General features: G+C 34.3%; 1 protein-coding gene across 1 annotated transcript in view; it reads left to right on the top strand.

Annotated features, from left to right (window-relative positions):
* Positions 1-22,641, top strand: part of CFAP54 (cilia and flagella associated protein 54) — a 141,613-nt gene that overhangs the window by 15,507 nt on the left and 103,465 nt on the right. The window contains exons 10-25 of the mRNA XM_029283473.1: positions 607-690; positions 4,171-4,283; positions 4,398-4,569; positions 5,367-5,452; positions 6,092-6,226; positions 8,984-9,128; positions 11,358-11,422; positions 13,418-13,546; positions 14,300-14,447; positions 16,538-16,612; positions 16,692-16,813; positions 17,574-17,744; positions 18,760-18,852; positions 19,315-19,500; positions 20,269-20,411; positions 21,123-21,270. Of these exons, the coding sequence (XP_029139306.1) occupies positions 607-690; positions 4,171-4,283; positions 4,398-4,569; positions 5,367-5,452; positions 6,092-6,226; positions 8,984-9,128; positions 11,358-11,422; positions 13,418-13,546; positions 14,300-14,447; positions 16,538-16,612; positions 16,692-16,813; positions 17,574-17,744; positions 18,760-18,852; positions 19,315-19,500; positions 20,269-20,411; positions 21,123-21,270 (2,015 nt within the window). The remainder of the gene's footprint in view (positions 1-606; positions 691-4,170; positions 4,284-4,397; positions 4,570-5,366; positions 5,453-6,091; positions 6,227-8,983; positions 9,129-11,357; positions 11,423-13,417; positions 13,547-14,299; positions 14,448-16,537; positions 16,613-16,691; positions 16,814-17,573; positions 17,745-18,759; positions 18,853-19,314; positions 19,501-20,268; positions 20,412-21,122; positions 21,271-22,641) is intronic.

Consider the following 22,641-nt stretch of genomic DNA (forward strand, 5'->3'; position numbering starts at 1 on the left):
TTTTCTATGGCAGACAAGTCAGAAATATTAGTAATTGTGAAAGGATAAGAAATTATTTTCCAGGTACCTAACATTTAAATAAGCGTTGCCTGCTTAGAATTGTGGATAAACTGAAACCTAATTTCTACCTCTGTGGGAGAAGAGAAAGCAATTCAGACTTGAAAAATACCCTTTGGCTTTCAACTGCCATGTTATAGAAGAATGAAAAGGTGCTTATTGGGAAATGATCTCATTGTCTCAGGTCCTCAAGCCTGTTAGCAACAACCAGTTTACAGCACAACTCAGAAGATTTTCATCATGGTAAAAATTCTAGAGATTTATTTTTCAGGACTGACTGCTACAGTGTTGAATTAGTTTTCCTTGGTACGTGTGGGGTTTTAAAGATGAAACTGTTTGTGCTAAGCCCTGCCCTTAATGTGAAATTAGCTCCAGAAATGGTACACCTTAAGTCCAATGAACCTTACTTTAGAGCCCCATCAATTAAATAAATGGAACTTCCATGGCTATTTTGAGGAATGACATTCCTGCAGCAGGTTTGTCAAGTGAAGGAGTTGAACAGGTATTAAATAATATATAGTATTTAAAGAGATTTGTGGTTTTTTTTAGGTGGTGGTATCAGTGGTCCAAGTAACATTTCTGAGGTTTCTCCAATAATAACTACCTCATCACTTATGCAACAGATATTAGCAGGTATTTACATGTTTAATTTTACAGTGCTTAATTAATTAAAATGACAAAATGTTTATGTAAGATAGTGATTTATAAGACAAGTCATAATAATTATAATTTTACTGCAGATAAAAATGTTTTGACACCTTCTAAATTAACTTCTACTCCCCCCCTTTTTAAGAAAAATAAATAACCAGTAATTTGACAGTTTAGGTGACCATATTATTTTAAAATTTTTTGTAAATGTTTATAGCTTTTAAAATAACAACAGAAAAAGAACAAAAGGAACAAAACGCAAACATACATACATTATTAAAATACATGACTAGAGCTTAAAAAAAATTAAAAAGATACAGCAGAAAAACACCCCCCCATAATATAAAATATAATATGTTGCTATAATAAACCAAATAATAGAATTGGAAGGGACCTTGGAGGTCTTGTAGCCCAATTCCTGGCTCAAGCAGGAAACCCTGCACCATTTCAGACAGGATTGTCCAGTCTCTTCTTAAATACCTCCAGTGTTGGAGTACCCATAACTTCTGGAGACAACTTGTTTCACTGATTAATTGTTCTGTTAGGAAATTTCTTTTTAGTTCTAGGTTGGTTCTCTCCTTGAAACAGTTACAATTCTGTATACAATTATCTGATTCAAATATGCAAGTGTGTGTGTATGTGTGTGTACATGCATACATACAAGCATATACATATATATCTAATACATTTATATAGCCATCATGCGTTTGTTAACTGCTGTATTTTCTATAAAGGAGTCCCATACTTTATTATACTTATTCATTCAGTGGTCATATATTTCTTAACATGCTTGTGATGCTCAGGTCAGTACAAGCAACACTAGTAATTTGGAGTATAGGTGCTACTGTAGTTTTGGCTCATAGGGCAAATCTCTCTTTTCCCAAATACCTTAAGTTTGTAGCTTAAGCCACTGTTGGCACCTTTTTAATGGCACGTAAATGTAGATTGAATTGCTTGGTTCACATTGCTCTCTTGAGTGTATATTGAAACATGAAAAATATTATGTATTCTGTTGACACAGAGAACAATAGTTCAAGAATCAACAGTCAAAATTTGAAAGATCAAAATGCAAAACCTAAGTACAAACTGTAAACACAATTAATATCAGAATATAAACTAACAAAATCAGAACACAAGAGGTAGTGCAAAAATAAAGATCCTAATTCCAATAATGCCTAGTGCAAATGAAGCTAAGGTTGGAAAGTAAGATCAAGGATGTTATTCATTTTCAAACTGTATTTGCACATCTTGCCAGCCCAGTGACAAGTGAGTCAGCTTTGTTATTCACACAACATAAGTGTATATTGTTGAGCACAGAAATAATGTTGGAGAAAATATATATTTTTAGTAAATATGAGTGTAGCCTGAAAAAAACAAAAGCATGAGAAAGAGACTTAAGATTGCTCAGTCTTGACTGTCTGTTATAAGTTACTGTTACTATACAGATTGCTTTGCTTTATGTCTATTTATTCACTGAAAAAATGGATGTATGACCCCACAGTCACTTGATCACAATCTCTGTGCTTGCAATTATGTCATTGTAGGAAGCCATAGTCATGTAATCGCCATTTGCGACTTTCCCTGCTGGTTTTCCACAAGCAAGCTCAATAGGGAAGCTGGCATGAAAGCTAGCCTCCTGCAACTCATACATGACTTGCACCAGCCCTCCCAGGCTTTGCCCTGGGTCCTCATGACTGTCCTGTGGCCTGTATCAGCTATTCCAGCACTTCCCTAGCCTCCTGTGACTAGTATGTGACCTGCACCAGTCTTCACAAGCCCTCCCTACAGCTTCCCATAGCAATTTCCCAAACTTTTGCAGTAGCCCTACATTTCTTACCTGAGATTCCTGAATCTTTCTTCTTTACAACCCACATATCTGGGATTATGATGGCAACCAGAACTGCCTAGGATTGCCATTTCTAAGTGATGTGGCTATATAATATTGTGCTTTACAACATCAGTTAGTGAGAGAAATCCTGATCATAATTGTCATCATAACCCAATATAACTGTATATAGGAAAGTAGAATTATTGTATTCTTGTTATGCTGTCTCCTGACCTGGTCTACCTTGAAGGGCTGATAGTATTGGATCATAAATTAACCACAGAGATTAACCATAGAGTATATTGAACTACAACTAACCAACCACATTCTGGTTATCAGGTTGTGTAACCTGGCCAAACTCTAGACCAGAAATCTAGGGCTAAAAAAGTCAGGAATTCAAACAATAACCTGTACACAATCACTAGCTAGTCATCTGCGTATATTTGATAGTGAACTAGTTAAAGTGGCTGTTTTGCAAGCAAGGTTTTTCTTCCTAGACTGGTTGTTTTTGAAGTACCTTGCAATCCTCAGCCATTTTCCTTATGCCGGCTCTACTGTAGGTTTAGTGAGATTCATCCGCCATATCTGAGTCAGGTATTTTCCTTCCTAATGCTTGCCAAGGTCACCTCCATTAAGTATTGCTCTGTAACCATAGCTTTAGGAATACTTTTCTGCCCAAACTAGGCTGCTATTTTGAGTCTTTGTCATTAGGGTTTCCACTAACACTTGTTTTTGCCAGAGAATCAATCATATTATCCATATAGTATAGAATAAGTGTTTGGTCCTCTATTTTGTTCTGGGTTAGCCATCATAGATTCACTATTTGTGTCTGAGTGGAAACTTTATTTGACAGGCAGTCTGCAACAATGGTTTCTTGCTGTAAGTACCAGTGGTTTCTACAGTTGTCCTTCTTATCCTTTGTCTCATTATTTCCAGTTCTGTGTTTTCACAGTTAAAGAGGTGAGACCTTGGTATATGCAATAAAGGTTTTTCCATATCAGTAATTTTGACCTTTTTTTTTGCTATAGATTTGTGGATGAGCTTTTGCACACACATAAAGTCTTGGCTAGGTTCGTAGAACCATATGCCAAAATTTATAAACTATCATGATTGGTTGCAATTTGCAATATTAGAACCTAGCAAGCCACATGTTGATTTTGTGTATTTTGTGAAGCCAGTTTTATCTAAGGTATATGGATCTCAGATGTAAAAATAGTGTAGAATATGCCAAAGGTGCAGCTGACATTTGATAATCACTAATTACCAGAAAAGATGATGTTCTCTAGAACTTGTAATGTGAACCATGCCTTATAACATTAATATTAATAAAATGGAATAGAATATGGGTTTCATATACCTATATCCAGACCTTATTATATACTTCTTCCACAATATATTTAATCTAGGCCTTAATGAAACATTATTTCCTCTACAAGAAATGACCTCTTCTCATGTATTCTTTGAATAAAAATTCCAATTGATTATGACATGATATGCTAAATGAAAGCAGTTGAAGATGTACTATCGCAGCAAAATTAGTAATATGGATATGTTGTGTAACAGTTTAAAACATTCTGTAGATTTTTATTACAGTTTACAAAGAATGAAATATTCTTAAACCGTTTATATTACTCTTGCAGGGAAAAATGGTATTTCCGCAGATGCTGCATTAAGGTTTATTAAGATAATCTTCAGTTATGAGGAATGGGATTCATTTGATCATGCAATTGTACTGTTTTTTTCATTTCTTCAGGTAAAGAATTTTATTAGTTTTATTTAGTTCTATAATACAATCATAGATCATGTAGTTTCATTATTTAAAAATGATAATAAGCCTTATATTAATTCTTATTTCTCTATATATTAGAATCAAAGCAATCCAGTATGGAAGAAAGCAGAAGCAGAAATCAAGCTACTACTTGTAATGCAGAATTTATTGACCATAAGAAAAGCAAGACATGGCTTGTGTGTTCAAGGAGATAATATCCGAGAAACAGCTGCTTTTCGTAGTCCAGGGAAAAAATATATAGCATTTCTAGGTGGGTTACAAACATCATAATAATAATAATGATAAAGTTGGAAGGGACCTCGGAGGTCATCTAGTCCAACCTCCTGCTCAGGCAGGAAACCCTATACCATTTCGGACAAATGGCTGTCCAGTTTCTTCTTAAAAACTTCCAGTGTTGGCGCATTCACCGCTTCTGGAGGCAGGTTGTTCCACTGGTTAATTGTTCTAACTGTCAGTTAAAACATGGTCTTTCTGTCAAATAAAATAATCCATTATTTGGGATTTCTAAAAGTCTTAACACTTCTAAATTAATATGTTGCAGTAGTGGCCTGGTTCCAGTACTAGCATATTGGTATTGCATTTTGTTGTAAATCATGTTAATAATCTAGAAATGCTGCAGTAATGTCTACTCTAAATCTTGAACATATGAATTGATGGCACAACAGGACCAGGCTATTACTTTAGTTTTGATCAAACAATTATATTACATTCCATTAAAAAAAAACAAATCCCAGACTTACATTTTCACAGAGAAGATGAAATAAAGAAGAAGAAAAGGAACATTTTTGTTGCTGATGTGTTATACTTTATATTTGCTGTTATTAAACAAAAAATGAATTCTTATTTAAGTTGGCATTTTCTTAGACATAAGTTCATTCACATTTTGTTAGTTTTATTCAAAAAGAAATACATACAATTGAAACTATACTTCATTTTCATAATTCTTATTTTTAACCTAACCCTAACAAACTGAGAATTTGAACTTAACTAATATCTTAATATAATATTGATTTATTTTTTTCTGTTTAAAATAAATTGCAACTGTAGAAGGACCAGTACAACCAACAAAAGTTACTGATGATCTTTTTCTGCTGGCGAGGACTCTTTATTCTTCTGTCTGTAAATCTGAAGAGGTATAGTAAAATTAGATCATTGGTATTAAGTATATGAAATGGAAGTGTTAAATTAATGGGATGTAAATGTGATTTATCTCTATGCTTCTATTGATGCTTGATTTCAGTTATCTCCCAGCATTTTTGTATTCAGTTTAATAATTCCACTGGTTAATCTGTGGAAATGAGACAAGAATACCTGAAAGTGTTCTGATTTTTTCCAGTATTTTCTCAGTATGCATTGAGCTTACTACTGAGTAACTTTGAAAGAAATTGTGTGACCTAATTAGCTTCAGATAGCAATGTATATCAAGTGCATCTGAAATTAGAAAGTAAAATAACTATATTTAAAGTTGAAATACACTATATGTTTTACAGATATTACAAAATCAATGCAAATCACATAATGCAAATTACTTTTATTGAAGTATAGGACTTATGAAGTTTTTGACTTCTCAAGTTTTTGCACATTTTAAAAGTTGCATATTTTAAATATGTACTTTGTGAAGGATGCAAATTTGCAGGAGTTTCAATTACTGAAGGAATAACAAGGATCGGGCATTTGGAGAAAATTAACATATCAAGTAGAAAAGTATTTGACAACTATTGCTTGTTGACAACTATTTGTAAAGAAGCATTAGAAAAATATTTATGTTTCAGGTTCACCAGCCAGCCAGAGAAATGATAATTGATGCAACCATGTTTTTGTGGCAAAAGTGTAAAGTAGGAATTCAAAAGATCCAGATGAGTGGAAATAACTTTTTAAAGTTCATTCATAAATATCAAACACCCAAGGTAATCTTTTATCTTATATAAACTTACACATCAATATGAGCCTACATAATTATAATTGGTTCACTTATTGATTTTGAAGTGGGTCCTGATATTTGTTTGGTAAACTCTGCCTAGTATAACTAGGATAATTTCTGTAAGGAAAATTTAGTACAATTTGCTTATGATATGCCATATAGGGCAAAGGGGCTATATGTAATCAGTTGAAGCTGAGCATGTAGAAGACAGCAGACATAGAAATGCTCCAGTTCAGCCCCTTAGGAAGTAGTAGTTGGAAGAAATAGAAGAAAGTAACAAACCAGTGGTGGGATTCAAATACCTGAACATCCGGTTCTCTGTGTGGATGCAGGCCTGGGCCTCCGAGGTGTAGAACGGACTTCCGGAAGTGACATCCATGCATTTCCAGTGGGGCGTTCTAGGCCTGGGAGACCTCCTCCAGGCCTCCGAGGCCTAGAACGGACTTCCAGAAACAGCATGGGTTCAGCTGGTTCTCCGAACTCAACAAAATTTACCTACCAGTTCTACCGAACCAGTGCGAACCGGCTGAATCCCACCACTGAACATAACAAAGATGCAATACTATTATGGACAGTTTGCAAGAAAAAAATGACAAGGAGATTTGGGAAAGGTTTATGTTTTAGGCTTAAACAAGATAAATTGCAACAACAAGTAAAAGAAGAAAGGAAGGAAATGTAGATTTAATTCATATCAACACCATTCTCTGAACAGTCTATGTATACAATATTTCTATTTTTTTAAAGAATTGTTGCTTCCATCACATCCATATACCACTTCATGCACGGCCTTTTTCTTTTCAAACTTCTCATATGAAAATCTTACAAATTTTGTCCAACCATAACTTTCTCAGTTTTCCTCTTTCTTTCAGCTTATTCTTTCTTCTTTCATATAATTATTTTATAGTTTAGACCTGATTCATACTTTGCATATGACCAGATTACCTCAATATGTTTCTTTTGTACTGGTGACTTATTTTTGATTTCAGTTTTGTTCAATATTGAAGCATACACTAAACATTCCAAGAATGAAATCTTTCATTAAGCTTTCATTCTTCACTAATCCCCTCTATTTTAATTGTATCAGATTAATAAAACTTACAGACTTCATTCATTTTCCATTAGTAGACATGCTCAAACTGCATTCAAAACCAACTGGTATTTACCACTGATTATTCATTTTTGATTCTCCAAACGGCCCCATAATTATCTTAATTTGTCTTCACCTATCAATTTATGTGACCTTGCAGACTTAAGTTTTGATCTGGTTTGATTAATTCAGAATGTTGTATAGTTTTTCATGTTTTTTATCACCCATTAGAGCATAATATGCAGATGACACCAACCTATGAATTCCTATTTTCATACATAGCCACATCACTCTAAATGACAAAAGTTCATAGTTTCTTTGATGTATTTTAGATTTTTCATTCATAATTAAATATATACAGTAGCTCCAGTTCTTCTCATGTATTTATCAGTTGCACTTCATAAAACAAAAAAGTTTTTTAAATATATTACATCCTTTCTCTTCCTTTTTTTAATCAAAAACATATATTTGTATTACTTTTTTATATTTCATTCATTGATTCATGTTCTTTATCATGTTCTCGTACTTCAACAATCTTCCACATGTCGTGGGCAAGCAAGGTTTTCATATAACAGTTTTAGGGAAGAAAAAGGTAGATTGGTTACCCTTATTCACTTTTGGAACTCCTTAGTAATGATATGATAGACAGTTTTGGCATGGGGGGGGATTTTATAGGGGGGGATTTTATAGGGATTTTAAAGGGATTTTATAATATTAATTTAATACAGGTTATTTAATATATATTTTAATTTGGTTTTTAGAGATATTTATTGTATTGTACTGTTTTTATTTACCTGTAAGCCGCCCTGAGTCCCTCGGAAGAAGGGCGGGGTATAAATGGGATTAAATAAAATAAATAAATAAATAAATGGTTTGGCCAGTATGTCACAAGTGTGACCAAACTAAGTTTTATGCCAGCCATACTGACATTATTCTATGAAAACTAAGTTCAGAGAGACCATTTTGAAATTACCATATAGTTTTTACATCTTACCTGTCAAAAGGAACATGCATTGTACTGATGAACACTTAAAATACAATTTCTTATATGGTTTGTTAAATAGTTGCTGTGATAGCAGTGACTATGTGAACTGAAATTTGATGGGCAAGCTTCCTACCCAAACCTTTGCCTAGCTCTAGCAAATTTGAAATGTTGCTTGGAGAAAGTGAGAACTGGTATGTGTGATTGCATTGATTGCCTGGTAAAAAGTTATGGATAAGCAAAATTATCTTGGTATATGTATTATTCATGTCTATATACAGGTAGTCCTTGTCTTAAGGCCACAGTTGAGTACTTATGACTTTTCTTGCCACAGTTGTTAAGTGCAGTTAAGTTAGCTACACAGTTATTAAGTGAATCTGGCTTCTCCACTGTGACCTTTCAGAAGGTCACAAGAGTTGATCACATGACCCTGGAATATTGCAATCATCATAAATACACGCCAGTTGCCAAGCATCCAAATTTTGATCACATGACTATAGGGATGCTGCAACAGTTATAAATGTGAAAAATGGTCATAAGTCACTTTTTTCAGTGCCTTTGTAACTTTGAATGGCCACTCAATGAATTGTAAGTTGAAGACTAATTTATTTCCTATTTGTAAATTCTATAGTAAATTTCTAACAATCTTGCTTTAATTTTGTTTGTTTGCCTAGTGGCTTCACATTCTTTATGTAATTAATGAAGTAATTCACACCATTAATCTTGGAACCACTAATCCTGTATTAATAGCTGAAGTATCATTAAGGCTAACATCAGTGATGGAAAGTATTGCAGACTTCAAATCTGGAGACATACCAGGTACATGGTTTTTACAATTTAGTTGACAACACATAATAATGGTATGTAGTGCTATAAAATATTAAATTCATCCTATTTTATTTAACATCTATATGAAGAAGCTAGGAGATGCCATCTGCCAATGTAGGATGAAATGTCATCAGTATGCTAAAAAATATCTTGCAATCTGTTTTTGTCAGTCTTATGTGGTAGACCAGACAGAAAATATAACTAGATGAGCTAATTCTACTTTATTGTAAAAGTACATTAACGGAATCTTGCACGTTTGAAAGTATTCCCCCCCCCATCTCCTTTATAGCCCAAGAAACTACAGAGGGGCTCTTCTGAGCCTCTTGCTGTGCCCACATTCCTGCTGCAGGCTCAGCTGCCTTTTGTCTGACTGTTCCCTTAGCTCAGGCATGTCAAACTGCCGGTCCACGGGCTGGATGCGTCATGCCGAAACCATGCCCATCCCATTGCCAGCAATGGGGAAAAAATGACGATACGTCATGTGACGTCACGTGACGTTGCGAGTTTGACATGCCTAGCTGCATTGCTTTGTCCGATCTCCCAAGGTCATTCCCACATACCATTACATGACTCTCCCCATCAGATTCAGCCTCCCCTTCTAAGTTCACAGGGGAAAGTGATTGCAGGCTATGAGAAAAAAATCTGTTGCTTCCCTTTTCTGCCTTTTATTTCCCCCAAATCACACAAGGGGTTCTGCAACTCAGCCGCACCTGTAGAGGCAACTGTCTCTCCCCAATTAGGAAGTTGATTGTTCCTCCTTATGTCCTGTATTCATGATTTGGAAGAAGCTGGGTCACTTTCCCTTGGAGTCTTGTTTTTCCTGAGATGTTTTCTACCCCATAGAAGAATGTCCATTTTAATCAGTGCCAAACTCTTGCAAGGCTGATAGTTGCCAAGGACAGGGCTTGTTAGAGTATTGGTCATGAAAGTGTTGCACAAGTTGTAACACATCCATGTCTGCTGCTGCCTCCCATGACATCTTGGCTCTGGATAGCCTTTCCAGTGGACCAAGTATGCTTCCCTCCCCTTATTCCCCAATGGAATAAGCTAGCTGGCTCCAATAAATAATTTAGACCATTTAAACCAAGTGAGGCAGAGAACATCACTTACAATTGTGGTATGATGGAGCTGAAACATGGCAAAGGTTCTCAGAAATAAAATTTTGGGAAGTAATTCTTTTCAAGGCAATTGTCTAAAGTATAGACAATTTAAAGCTTAGGCTATGTAATATCTTAGTTACTGAGTTACTCAATTACAAACTGAGAGCCAGTTTGGTGTAGTGATTAAGATGCTGGCCTAGAAATCAGTAGATGCTGAGTTCTAGCCCTGCCTTAGCCATGAAAGCTGGCTAAATTACTTTGGGCCAGTCATTCTCTCTCAGCCCACCCCATTCAAAGGGTTGTTGTTGTTGGGGAAGGGAAGGAGGAAGTGTAATGAATATTTGTTGCCTTGAGTTATTTATAAAGTAATGAAGGCAGGATAAAAATCAAATTATTAAAATATATCAAAGAATTAGAAACAACCCATTGTTTCTGATTGGTGGTCATCATTTGTGGACCCATTACAAATAGCTAAATTCAGTTTTATAGAAGTTTTATGAGACAGAAGTCTTTATAATTCCTGATCACTTCTTTAGATTGACATAGTAAAAGTGGGAAAGTTCTGGGACTGGCATTGAAGTTTAACAAAAACAGCCTATCATTTATCCCATATTAAAATCACTAATCAATTTTTTTATATATGTTCCTATTTTACTTTACATGAATTTTTATCCATGACTGTAGCACGAGGGCAGAATTAATAAAAGCAGTTAATTCCTATTAATTTAGGACAAGCTTCTACTACATACCATTCCAGTGGTTGCACATTGAACATATGAATCCGTAGGAAGTAGAAATTAGCATGTCTAAATTCCCACAATGTGTGGGAATTGAACTGCTTCAAGCACAGCTTCCAGGATAATTTTCTTGAACTCTGTAGTTTTCTTGTCCATATGCAGTATCTCCTAAAAGAAGACTATGTTATAGTTGGAAATGTATGTTAGAAATGATAAGAAATGTATGTTAGAAATGATCTGGCTCTTCATTCTCCAATATCCCAAAGATGTAATTGAATGCAGGTCAGGGCATCACTACAGGTATTTTATGAGAGACTACAGGACTATTGTAGCCTACATTTTATTTATGGTTAAAATATTTTTTACTTTTCCCTCTCCTACAGTTTTAGCAGAAGACGATTCTCTTTTTTCAGAATACTGTACCAGTAACATTCCTTCATTAATACAGGTATTTTTCCCCTAACAAATAGATTAATATTTGTAGATGATTATAATTTTGAAAAACCACTGATACAATATAAAGTGAAAACTGTAGTTAAAAAAACATTTATTCCAAAGAAGAGAAGATACTGTAAATACTGGGAAAACTTGCTATGTTTCAGTCCAGAAATCATTTCAGCATGTAAAATGTTAGTTTCAAAGAAAAGAGTTATACTCTTTTTTTTCTAACTCCAGTAAAATCCAAAGTAGAGAGGAATTCCCAGATTAGAGACAACTGATTCTTCCTTTAAGAATTTCACATGCTGAATCAGTAATAACAGCCCACTATTTCAATGATTGGGGAAGAGAGAAGTTAGAAATATTTTATTCTTTTTCTTCTGTGAAGAAGAATAGCTTAAACAACTAAAATTTAAATTAAATTATCTTCTATTAAACAAGAACAAAAGAACTCTTACCCTTATCTAATTTGAGCCAATCTAATTTCAATCTTAAATGGTGCCAGGAATATAATATTAATCATCACCTAGACCAGGGGTGTCAAACTGCCGGCCCACGGGCTGGATGCGTCATGGTGAAACCGCACCCACCCCATTGCTGGCAATGGAAAAAAAGTTGCGATACGACATGACACATCACGTGACATTGCGAGTTTGACACCCCTGACATAGACCCACCTGCATGTCACCATCCTGGAAGTTTTCACCAGCCAGGAGGGACAAGGATCTAATAAGCAGTTAGTTGCATTGACAGCTCCAAAGACCTTGTCCACTTCCTCAATTTCAACAGGGTGAAACCATTCACTGATAATTGGGCATGTCCATTCCCTGAGGTCTTGGCTGGAGCTCGGGCCTTAATTTGGCTAGACGTATTTCTGAGAGGGCAACTCCACCCTCAGTCAGGGCTCTGTAATGCATGTCAGATTGACTTGTTCTCTCCAGTGAGGTCACAAATAAAGTATGTGCGTGGGTGTGTTGACCAATCTGGCATTTATCAGCAGCAGCTGAAGGCCCAGGCCTCCAAAGATCCACTGTCCAGGGTTTGGATGTGAGCTCAGAGGGCTGGAACAAGCCACCAGTATTAAGTAATCAGGGTCATATTTCTCTGCAAAGACCTGCCCTTGGGCTCCCATATCATCCCATGCCTGTCAGCTCTTGAATTTGTTGCCCCATTCCAAGCCCTGAGACGGGATCCTCTGTCTCCTACCTGGCCTCCCTCTTCCTGGGCTGGTGGCCCTGTTCCTCACCAGCCATCCCCATACTTCAATCTATCAATGCAAAGTGTGAGGGTGAAACTCTGGCAGCGGCACTTAAATAATAGCTCTCAGGACCAACCAGAGCCCTCACACTCTATACCCCCTCATTCCTACAATGTGCCTTCCTTAGTAACTGGTCTCTCCCACTGACCAGCTGGGGGAGGACCCCATGCATACAAACCCTCTACCCCAGTGGTGGCGAACTTATTGCATGCGTGCCATAGGCGGCACTCAGAGCCCTCTCTGTGGGCACGCATGCCATGCCCCAGAGATGGTGAGGGACTGGCCCCCACCGCCCTGGCCGCGCCCAGCCAGTCTGCCATGACCACCGTGGCCACGCCCACCCGGCACTCGGTGATATATAAGTGGGTTTTAGGTTGCAGTTTGGGCACTGGGTCTCTAAAAGGTTCGCCATCACTGTTTTACCCTGTCTCTCACTCTTTTTAAAAAGTTATGTGCCCCTGTCCAAGAAGAAATTATGTCATTAAGTCTTTTAAGCATATTGATTTACCTTGAGGTAAATTTTAACCAACTCAGCTGTACTTAATATAGTGGTGCTCTCAGAATGTAATTCTCTTGCTTAAGATTTACAGTTTCACAATTTCCCAAAATTAACAACTAGAAATAATAGATGTTATTTTATTTCTCTTGGTTTCCTCTGTAGTTCTTAAAACAAAATCTTAGAAGCAAAAATCAGTTGCCTTTCCCTCACTCTTGTTTTTATTAACCAAATGTATGGATATATTTCAGCAACCTCCCCGAGAACAATTATTTTTGGCTTCTGAGTATATTGACAGAGCAATTATAGCAATTAATCGAGCTCATGTAGTAACAGTTTTACCTGATGGAACATCAGTGCTTGATAATTATTGTAAAAAGGTAAGCCATTCAAAGCAATAGATCTCTGCAGATTAACTATAAATTTAACTGTTTCTGGAGCAATTGTCCACATACTACTTATAGTTTTGGGCAGCATGGTCAGATGGACACTTTTTTCCTAACCTTATCCGAAAGACAAAACCTTGATCAGCTGATGAAACACAAATTTATGTTTGGAGAAAAAAGAGTAAGCACTTGAAGAAACTAATTAAATATGGGTTAGCTCTATTTGCTTTGGGATTGTGTGGTAGCCAGTAGCATAGGAAATGTACTGCAAGTGGAAGAAGCAATGAATTCAATTAAATAGCAACATATCCTAAAAACTAATTTCCCCTAGTCAGTGAAGAAGCTGAAAATAAGTTGGATATTTCAGCAAGACAACAATTAAAAATTAAAAAAAAATAAGAATAAACCTCAAATTGAAACTTCAGGTTTTTTTTTTAATCTAACCCTTCTAATTATTCTTGGAACAGTATATTAAATGAAACAGGGTATTTAATTATGATGATTATTAATAACATTTCTGATTTAGAAAAGATTTTTTTTCTGTAGTCTTTTGTGGGAGTTTCCCCCCTAAACTTTATGATTTGTTTTTATTTATACCTGTGATTTGTGTTATACTAATTATTACTCTTTATTTTTAGTTGTTTTAATAGAACTAGTAAAATATTCCACAAGAAAGCTGAATAGCCCTTTTGAAAAAATGCTTCCTAAAATATATAAAGATGAATTGGTAAATTTTCTTTTAATCAGATGACTGCAGAAGAGCAAGTTTTGAATAAAACTTCCTCATCTGATAATGAGAGATCACCAATAGGAAACAATTTTATTATGGATCTACACATTGAACTCATTCAGGCTCAGCACCGAATAGCAATTAAACTACTTAATGGAACCCAAGGTAAAGTAAAGTGATATAAATACTTTTTGGTAACTACATTTCATACTGGAGGGCCATTCCAATTTTATTATGTGTCACAAAGTTGAAAATATAACTTTTAAAAAGTGTAGTATTTATTTATTATGCTTTTTATTATTTATTTATAGATCCAGATTATTTTTTTAATTATGGTATTATTCTCAGTGAATGGTATTTATGTATTTCCAGGATAAAGTTGTAAAAAATTATTTTTCTACCTAGGTAAATTTTTGCTTTGCTTATACCACATATTACAGTTTTGCAAATGTGGTCACTATTGCTTAATGTTTACAAGTCTGAAATTAATTATATTGCCTTTTTTCTTTTATAAAGATACTTCTATGCTTTTTATATATAAATCCAGCTGAATAATGGAGACTCATCACTTTTTTTCTGACTGTATGTAATCAAAATGCCCATCTTGTTCAACTACAACCTTTTGTATTAAAAAATAATGTGATCAGTGACCAGAATTGGATTAGAGAGTAGCCTCAAAGTTGAGGAAGTGGCCGGATATTTCTAGGTGGGGAAAGATGTTGATGCTGTATGAAGAACAAGTTGAGTCTTCAATGGAAGGGATGACTGCCTAGCAAAGGGGGAAAAAAAAATAGCCGACAAGGTACACTGGAGTACGTACAGTATTCCAGTGAAACAGCAGGCTTTCCTTTATTTGTGTCCAGAAGTCTCCCATTAGGAGGGATCCTACAATTATTTGGCGTATATTAGACAACCAATCCATAGTAGTGTGACTGTTTTAAGAAAACTAGGACAGAGATGCAGATAGACCTGGACCAGATACCACCAAGCATGGGTCCAGATTATTTATGAGTTTTGGATTCAACTTCTCCTCCTTTCTTGAGTAAGAATAAAATACAGTAGTAAATACAAACCGGAGTAAATACTGAAAAAGAAGTATAAAATGCATTTGAAAAAAGAAAGAAAAAAAGAGTCTTGATGGACAGCTAAACCATGCTACCTACCATTTAAGGTATCATGTTTATGTCATGTAATTGTTATTATAGCAAACTTTAGTTTACTGTGCTTTGCAGTATATAAGTTAGCTCTAGAACATTCATCCAATCCTATTTAAAAAAAGAGACAATGTTTCACTATTATCAATTCATCTCAGGTCATTGAAGTTTTGTGATAATAATGTTTAAATGGAACTAAGACAAATACAGTACATCAAGAGTAAAGGGAGCCTATTTTGCAGTTCTTCTGAAAGAACTCTATACAACCTAAGCATTTATTTGACATTTTAGCAGACTTCGTTCCTTCATTAATTTAGGTTTATAGTTTGAGAAGCAGCAGACATTTGGTACCTATTCTCAGATTGGAATAATCCATATATAAAGCTCAAAACCTTTTCTGTCTCTGATTTAAAAAAATAATTTCTATATTGGATTATCTATTGATATTAGACATTATTTTAAAAAGCATTTTGAATAATTTGCTAGATCTGTTTTGAGTGCATATAAAAGAAACTAAATTTGAAATCTGTGGCTTCTACTTGTAAGAAGAATCAGAAAGGATATATTCCAAAACCTAGGGTTATATCAGAAAGCCAAAGGCAACACAATGAAAGTATACAGGTAATCCTTGGTTAACAACTGCAATTGGAGCAGAATTTCCAATATGATCATAAAGCTTAAGCACGGCAGTTCCAGCACTTCCCGTTTGTTGTCATTAAGCAAATTAAAGCAAATTGTTAAGTGAGGACATCATGGGGTCACCATTTATGACTTTCTGGCTTCCTCATTGACTTTGCTTGAGGAAGCTGGGAAAAAAGGTTGCAAATGGTGATCATGAGACAGCAGGATGTTACAGTGTTGTAATAGTGAGCTGGGCCCTGAGTGCTCAGGTTGCAGTCACATGACCGCAGAGAGACTGATGACTGGGATTTCAAGAACCAGTCATAAGTACCATTTGTTCAGTACAATCACAAGATCAAATGTTTGTTGAATCAATGGTCGTTAAGCAAGGATCACTTGTACAATTGTTACATCTTCTGTGTTTCTATATCATTATAGAGCATATAGTATGTATACACACACATTTCTGCTTTTTTTTAGATACTCAAAGTGATAACAAAAATCCAAAGACCAAGGGTCTTGCAAGGAATGTAAGCCAGTTAAAATGTCTAACAGGTATGTACTTGTAAAATAGCCAACAGAATTAAACTTTATATGAAGAAATTTTATTAATTTTCAAAATTTGTTTTTACAGAATTGGAGATAATAGAGAAAATAAAAAAGAATAAATTATCCAAAGCTCTCTACTTGATGCAGAAAGCTACGTTGATGCTTCCAGAAGGATTAGCTTGTTCTTCTGCAAATCAGCTTCTGGAGGTATATAAATTATATTGATAATCTATGTAAATTTGATGTGTTATTTATATTTTTCATTCATATGATTGTGTATTGGAACAGTATTTATGAATTGTAGATTCTATACAAACTCAACATTCCTGAAAATTGTCATAGCAATTCTTTTAATAACAGATACGACTTAAGGATTTTCTGTATCAAAAAACAATATAGAAGTACTTTTAAAAGTAAAATAAAAATAACCTACAAATCTAGTACTTTCTTTATAAAGGCACTTAAAAATAATTAGGGCCATTTAAGGGACGAAATTGTACCTTAAGCTTTGTAGGTCTGCAGGTTACCCATTCGGAAATTCTGAAGCCCCTTGCAAGCTAACCACAGGGGGACATGTACACTGTTTTCTAATACTTTCAAAAATACAGCCAGAAATTCAGTGTTATAAATTAAGCATCATAAATAAGTAAGGTATTAAAAGAGAAGGAACCAAACGGTATATGGAAAGAAAGAACAAGATTTTAGTTCTAAGAAACTGAATGAAATTCTGCATTCGTTAATACATTCTAAATCTTACAAAAAATAAAACGAAAAGCACAGCAATGGATTAGAAAATACTGTGTCTTTCAGAAATGTAAATAACTGATCATTTGAAAAATAATCTAATAATTCTAATACTATCTACTAAACTGTCCTTGGTTTTAACTGTGTGATTTATTTTATACTTTGCATATGAAAAAAATTTAAATGAAATAATACTTTCTTGGGATTTGTCCTTAAATTCTAGGAAGCATTTACTCTGATTCAGAAAACTGAAATTGAACAAAATGCATTAAATACCACTTTATTAAATCACACAAATAGCATGAAAAGCAAAGTTCCACCACCTCCGATACTACTTTTTAGGACAAATTGTTCCATGGCATTTAAGCCAGCACCATTTGCTTCAGATGTAAAGGTAATTTATTTTATTTTATTTATTTATTTTTTTGGGGGGGGAGGAACATCATTGTGATTTAGAAAAGAACATGCCCTAATTATATAGAGAAATATTTTGAGTGCTGTATACAAAATATTTGTTAGAATTTTAATTTACACTACAAGGCTTCATCCAATATTGAAACGTTTTACAATTTGCTATTTACTGATGTTTTTTGTTCTCATTAGGTATTAAAAGAGGAACATTATTGCTCACATACTGTATGTTGCTATTTTTTACATCTTTTCATAAAAACCCCAAAATGTAAACCACATGCCACTAGATGGTAGAATGTAATCATTTTTCAATGTTCTTTCAGGAGGATTTTTAAAATTGCATATATATGAAAATGCAGCAATTTTTGGAAAATGAATATATTTTGACTGGAGCAGTAAAGTATTAAATTATTAAAAAAATCACATTTTTGTGATTCAATTTGTCTTGCAAAAATTATTGTAATTAAAAGGAATGTGTGGTTTTAGACAATTATCATTTCATTCGGCATAGCTTTACATTTAAGCTTAAGTATCTGAACAAGCCCACTTTGAGAGAGTGAGAAGTACAGCTTAGCACCTGAGGAGGATAGGCTGGGGGGGGGGCAGCTGCTCTCCAAGTTCTGTGCTGCACCATCGGTCCAAGTCCTGCCAGTTTGTTGTCTGAGCAGAGAGCATGGAAGATCTGCAGTGGTTAGGAAGCAGTTTCCAGACCTAGCTATTTTAATATCTCTGAGGGGTGAAGGTAGGGATAGAGCCACCTCATAGCCTGTCTTGTAGAGCCACTTTATTGTTTGCTCAGGAATTGTTAAGCTACTGCCCAGATTCCATTATGCTGTGTGTGAATAAGGTAAGAGCCACATAAAACGAGCTGGAGGATCACATATGATCCATGAACTGTGAGTCTGAAACCATTAATTTAGATTAATTAATTTTTAAACACATGCAGAATTTTAGCTGTAAAACTAAAAACAGTTCTGTATTTGTTTTTGTGTTTTAAGGTTTTTTGGTACAGCATTTTTGGGTGTGTAGCAGAAGGAAGCAATCCAAAAGCTCGATTAAACAATTATAGTCTCAAGAACACAGCAGAAGCGGTAATGTCTTTAACGATGATGGTGCTAATTTGTTTGAGTTTTCTTCAAAGCTATTGCTAGGCACGAACAGTGTTTTGAGAATCTTTAAAAAATCATGTGATGTGAAAATGGACTTTTATATAAATGAGGCTATTTTAAATTCATTTTCTCCTCACTTAGTGACAGAAGTTCCAGTCTCAATTCTGGCTGCAAATTGAGGGCTAATTGAGTAGTGTCAGTTTAATTATATAATAGTAGAGAATAAAAATTTTAAAATGGGGAAAAAAGGATGCCCATCAAAAGTATGGATGTTTACCTTGGTTTTAGTTTTAAAACATTTGAGAGTGGGGCTGTTTTGAGGCTTTTGTCAGAGGAATAGCATAAAGCATAATAAATATAAAACCTTGGTATTAATATTATTTTGATATTAATTGGCATGGTTTTTTTATTTTTATCTTAACAAATACATTTTTTTATTATCAGATACCAGCTGATGAAACTTGTGTCTTAGAAGTACAAGGTTTAGAAGCCAATCAAAATTACATATTTGCAGTTGCAGCTTATGACTCAGATGGAAAAATTATCGGTGATAGCATTGGAGAAACAACTAAACCAATTCTTGCATATCCTCCTCTATCTATCGCTACTGTCCGAACATACCTGATTCAGGTAGCATATAATACTTTTGCTTTGATAATTCCAGTTCTTTTGTAATCTGACTCTCTATTTCAGGATACATATCCTTTAAAAACAAGATTTTTCCCCCTAAAGTAAAATACTTCTAAATCTTTTTCCTCAGTAATTCAGTTTGATTTTTACTGTTAAGGAAAGAATACTATTTATTTTAGTATTTTTGTGGTCCTAATTTAATGCAAATCCAGTATTTTTAATATTTTAAAAATATTGTTGCAAGTTTTTATATGAAGTACAAATTTATTTTTTTGCATTATCCTGAATTGAAATTACCCATCCCTCAAAAATTTCTAGGGAAAATTCTCAGCAGCCAATTCTGCTGAACATTCTTTCCATTGCTTTGTCTCTAGCTTATATCTTTCACTGTATTCTCCCCTCCTGGCCAGAGATTTAGCTTGTGAGATATCCCTACCATCCCTGATTTCTTCAATTTCTTCAAGTTTACAGTAACCTAGGATTTGTGATTTCATTTTATTTAATTACATCACCGCATTTTGCCTCCATTCCAACAGATTCCACTGTAAGACATACAAAATAGATTATGAATCTATCCATCTTGCTTCCTTATGTCACTAGAATTCCTCTTTTGTTTTAAGGAACCTTGTGTGATGTGTTTGCTTCAGTTTGTATAAAGCTAAGAATCTAATTATAATTTTATTGATGCTTTCATCATTTTTACTGATTATGTATTATAATTTCAAATAAGCATAGAAAAGGTATTTCAAAATATGACTATATTTTTAGTCTGCTTTTCAGATTGAAAACTATGCATTATGCAAAAAAACATTTCAACCACTCTGGGATTATTTTGTCTCAGTGCCTTGTGCGCCTGTTACTGATGTCACCATAGTTTCTGTAAGCAGCACTTTGTCTGTACCGCAGAACAGGTAACCAACTGAGCTGTTTTTCAAATTATTCAGTTTATATGATTATTGTTGATAGTGAATACTGTCTCACTTTTAAACAGTTTGACAAATGTTTCTAAGTACCTTAGAAAGAATTATCAAAACATAGGGTCTTAAAAATAAACGTATTTTAATAATAACAAATTTCTTCAGTGATTTATGTTTTGAAAAATGTAGTTTTTTTTGGAAATACTGTTTCTGTAAAACAAGTAATTTAAGATTAATAAAACTGATGAAAACTATATAGGTAAACCATGTGCTGTCATTATTTCACAACTTGAGTATAGCAGCATGTACCACATTTAATAGGACAACATTGATCAATACAGTTGCATAAGCAGTAGCCACCATCAGTCGTCATCGTTGTCATCATCATCATCTTTTATAGTGGCAATTTAGAAGATTTGCCAGTTATAATAGAGTTAGAATTGTCTTTCATTTTAAGGTATTGCAGCTAGTTAATTCTATTCTATTCTATTCTATTCTATTCTATTCTATTCTATTCTATTCTATTCTATTCTATTCTATTGTCAATTATTCAATTTCCATAGCTGCCCAACTCAACCAAGTGACTCTGAGCAGCTTACATTTCTAAAATTATAAAACAATTAAAACAATTTAAAAACATTAAAACAATAACAGTATCCACAAAATAAATATTATGTTTTTTATTTGTTGTTTTTCTTTTTGTAGGCTAAATTTTGAAGCTCTGCCACAGGCATCTCCAAGCCTCTTATATATGTTTCTGAGGAGTATTTTTATCATTAGTGACATTAGTGTCAATGAAGGAGATCTCTTCTGTGATTCTATTTGTTTCAATGAGCTTAAGTATAAAAGACAAGTATGTGCTATTTAGCATTAATATTTTTGGTGTTATCTTATTTTTCTTGCTCTTAATATTCTTATCACAAGTAAAATTCATCTATAGAATTATATGTTATAATATCTTACAATTCATATCTAATTTTCCATTATTGAAAGGATACCTTAATGAAAAATACTATGTTTTTAATACTATTTCAGAGAAATAATTTTGAGCTTTGAAGCTATGAAGTTGCTAGGTTTGTACTTAATTAGCCCCACCCAAATGGTTTTGAGTGATTCTATATATTCGTGACAATGTTTAGATACATTCTGTAGTCAACTGAGCAGAAGTGAGCCAGCTTACTTTTATGCATTCTATGGAAGTGAATGTAAAGGAGGATGGAGCTAATCTTCAAGACTGGTTAGATAAAACATCTATTTAGCCATGGTGAGGAAGAGGGTGCTTCCTCTTCCTTAGAAAGCTAAGCCTGTTCTGATTCTCTGTTATAAGAGGGCACACAGGGAAACTGTCCGGCTTTCAAGATTCTATCATTATACTCTACAACAATAGAGTTCTAATAGTCATTGTGGTGTCTCTTTTCTGACCTGATCTACTTTGAAGACTGATTTTGAAGGGGAGAACTGCTAGTGACAATAATAATATATAACCCTCTATATTATAGGCATGATGCCTACCTGTATCTATTACGTGGATGCAGAAATACCACTGTAAGAGCAAAATTCTTACTAGTTAGGCTTTAATTTATATTCAGTGCAGACTTTTTTACGGTCATGTTCTTATAGGTGAACAGATGCAAATTAGTTGTGTTTCCGTTTTCTTATAACCGAATGAACACATTTGCAGAACATACCATTCAGTTTTAGCCTTATGCTCTCATTTTTCCAATAAGTCTTTCTCTGTTGGATAGATTATATTCTAAATTTTCTAAGGCTTAATTGCAGGGGTATGTAGCCATTTCAGATTTAAAGCAAATGAATTCAGAATTCACAATTTTGTAAAGTGTGTTTTTAAAATCATTTTAGAAGCATTCTGAGTTTAAAACGACTCTTGTTTTGAATACCAAATACTCTTTCTTTATGCTTGAAGCACTTCTAAAATCACTGAGACTACTGATTTTGTACTGAAAGCAGGTGTTTGAACTTTTAGCATAATATTTTCAAATCTGAAATTCTTTGAACTAAAAATGAATTCCATATTATTAATTACTTATATTATGCACCTCAATAGATGAAAGTGTTTGAACCTGCAAGAGCTTTAATTCTAGTTTCCCTACTAACTCAAAACTAGGATATCAACAGGAAGGTAAAAAAAAAAATCAAGATGGCAGTTCTGACTGCATAATTGAAGCTCCCCCCTTTTTATGGCATACCTAAAAAGAGATGTCTT

This window comes from Protobothrops mucrosquamatus, unplaced genomic scaffold (assembly GCF_001527695.2).
Source record: "Protobothrops mucrosquamatus isolate PMUCROS unplaced genomic scaffold, P.Mucros_1.0 scaffold102, whole genome shotgun sequence".
NCBI classification, from domain to species: Eukaryota; Metazoa; Chordata; class Lepidosauria; order Squamata; family Viperidae; genus Protobothrops; species Protobothrops mucrosquamatus.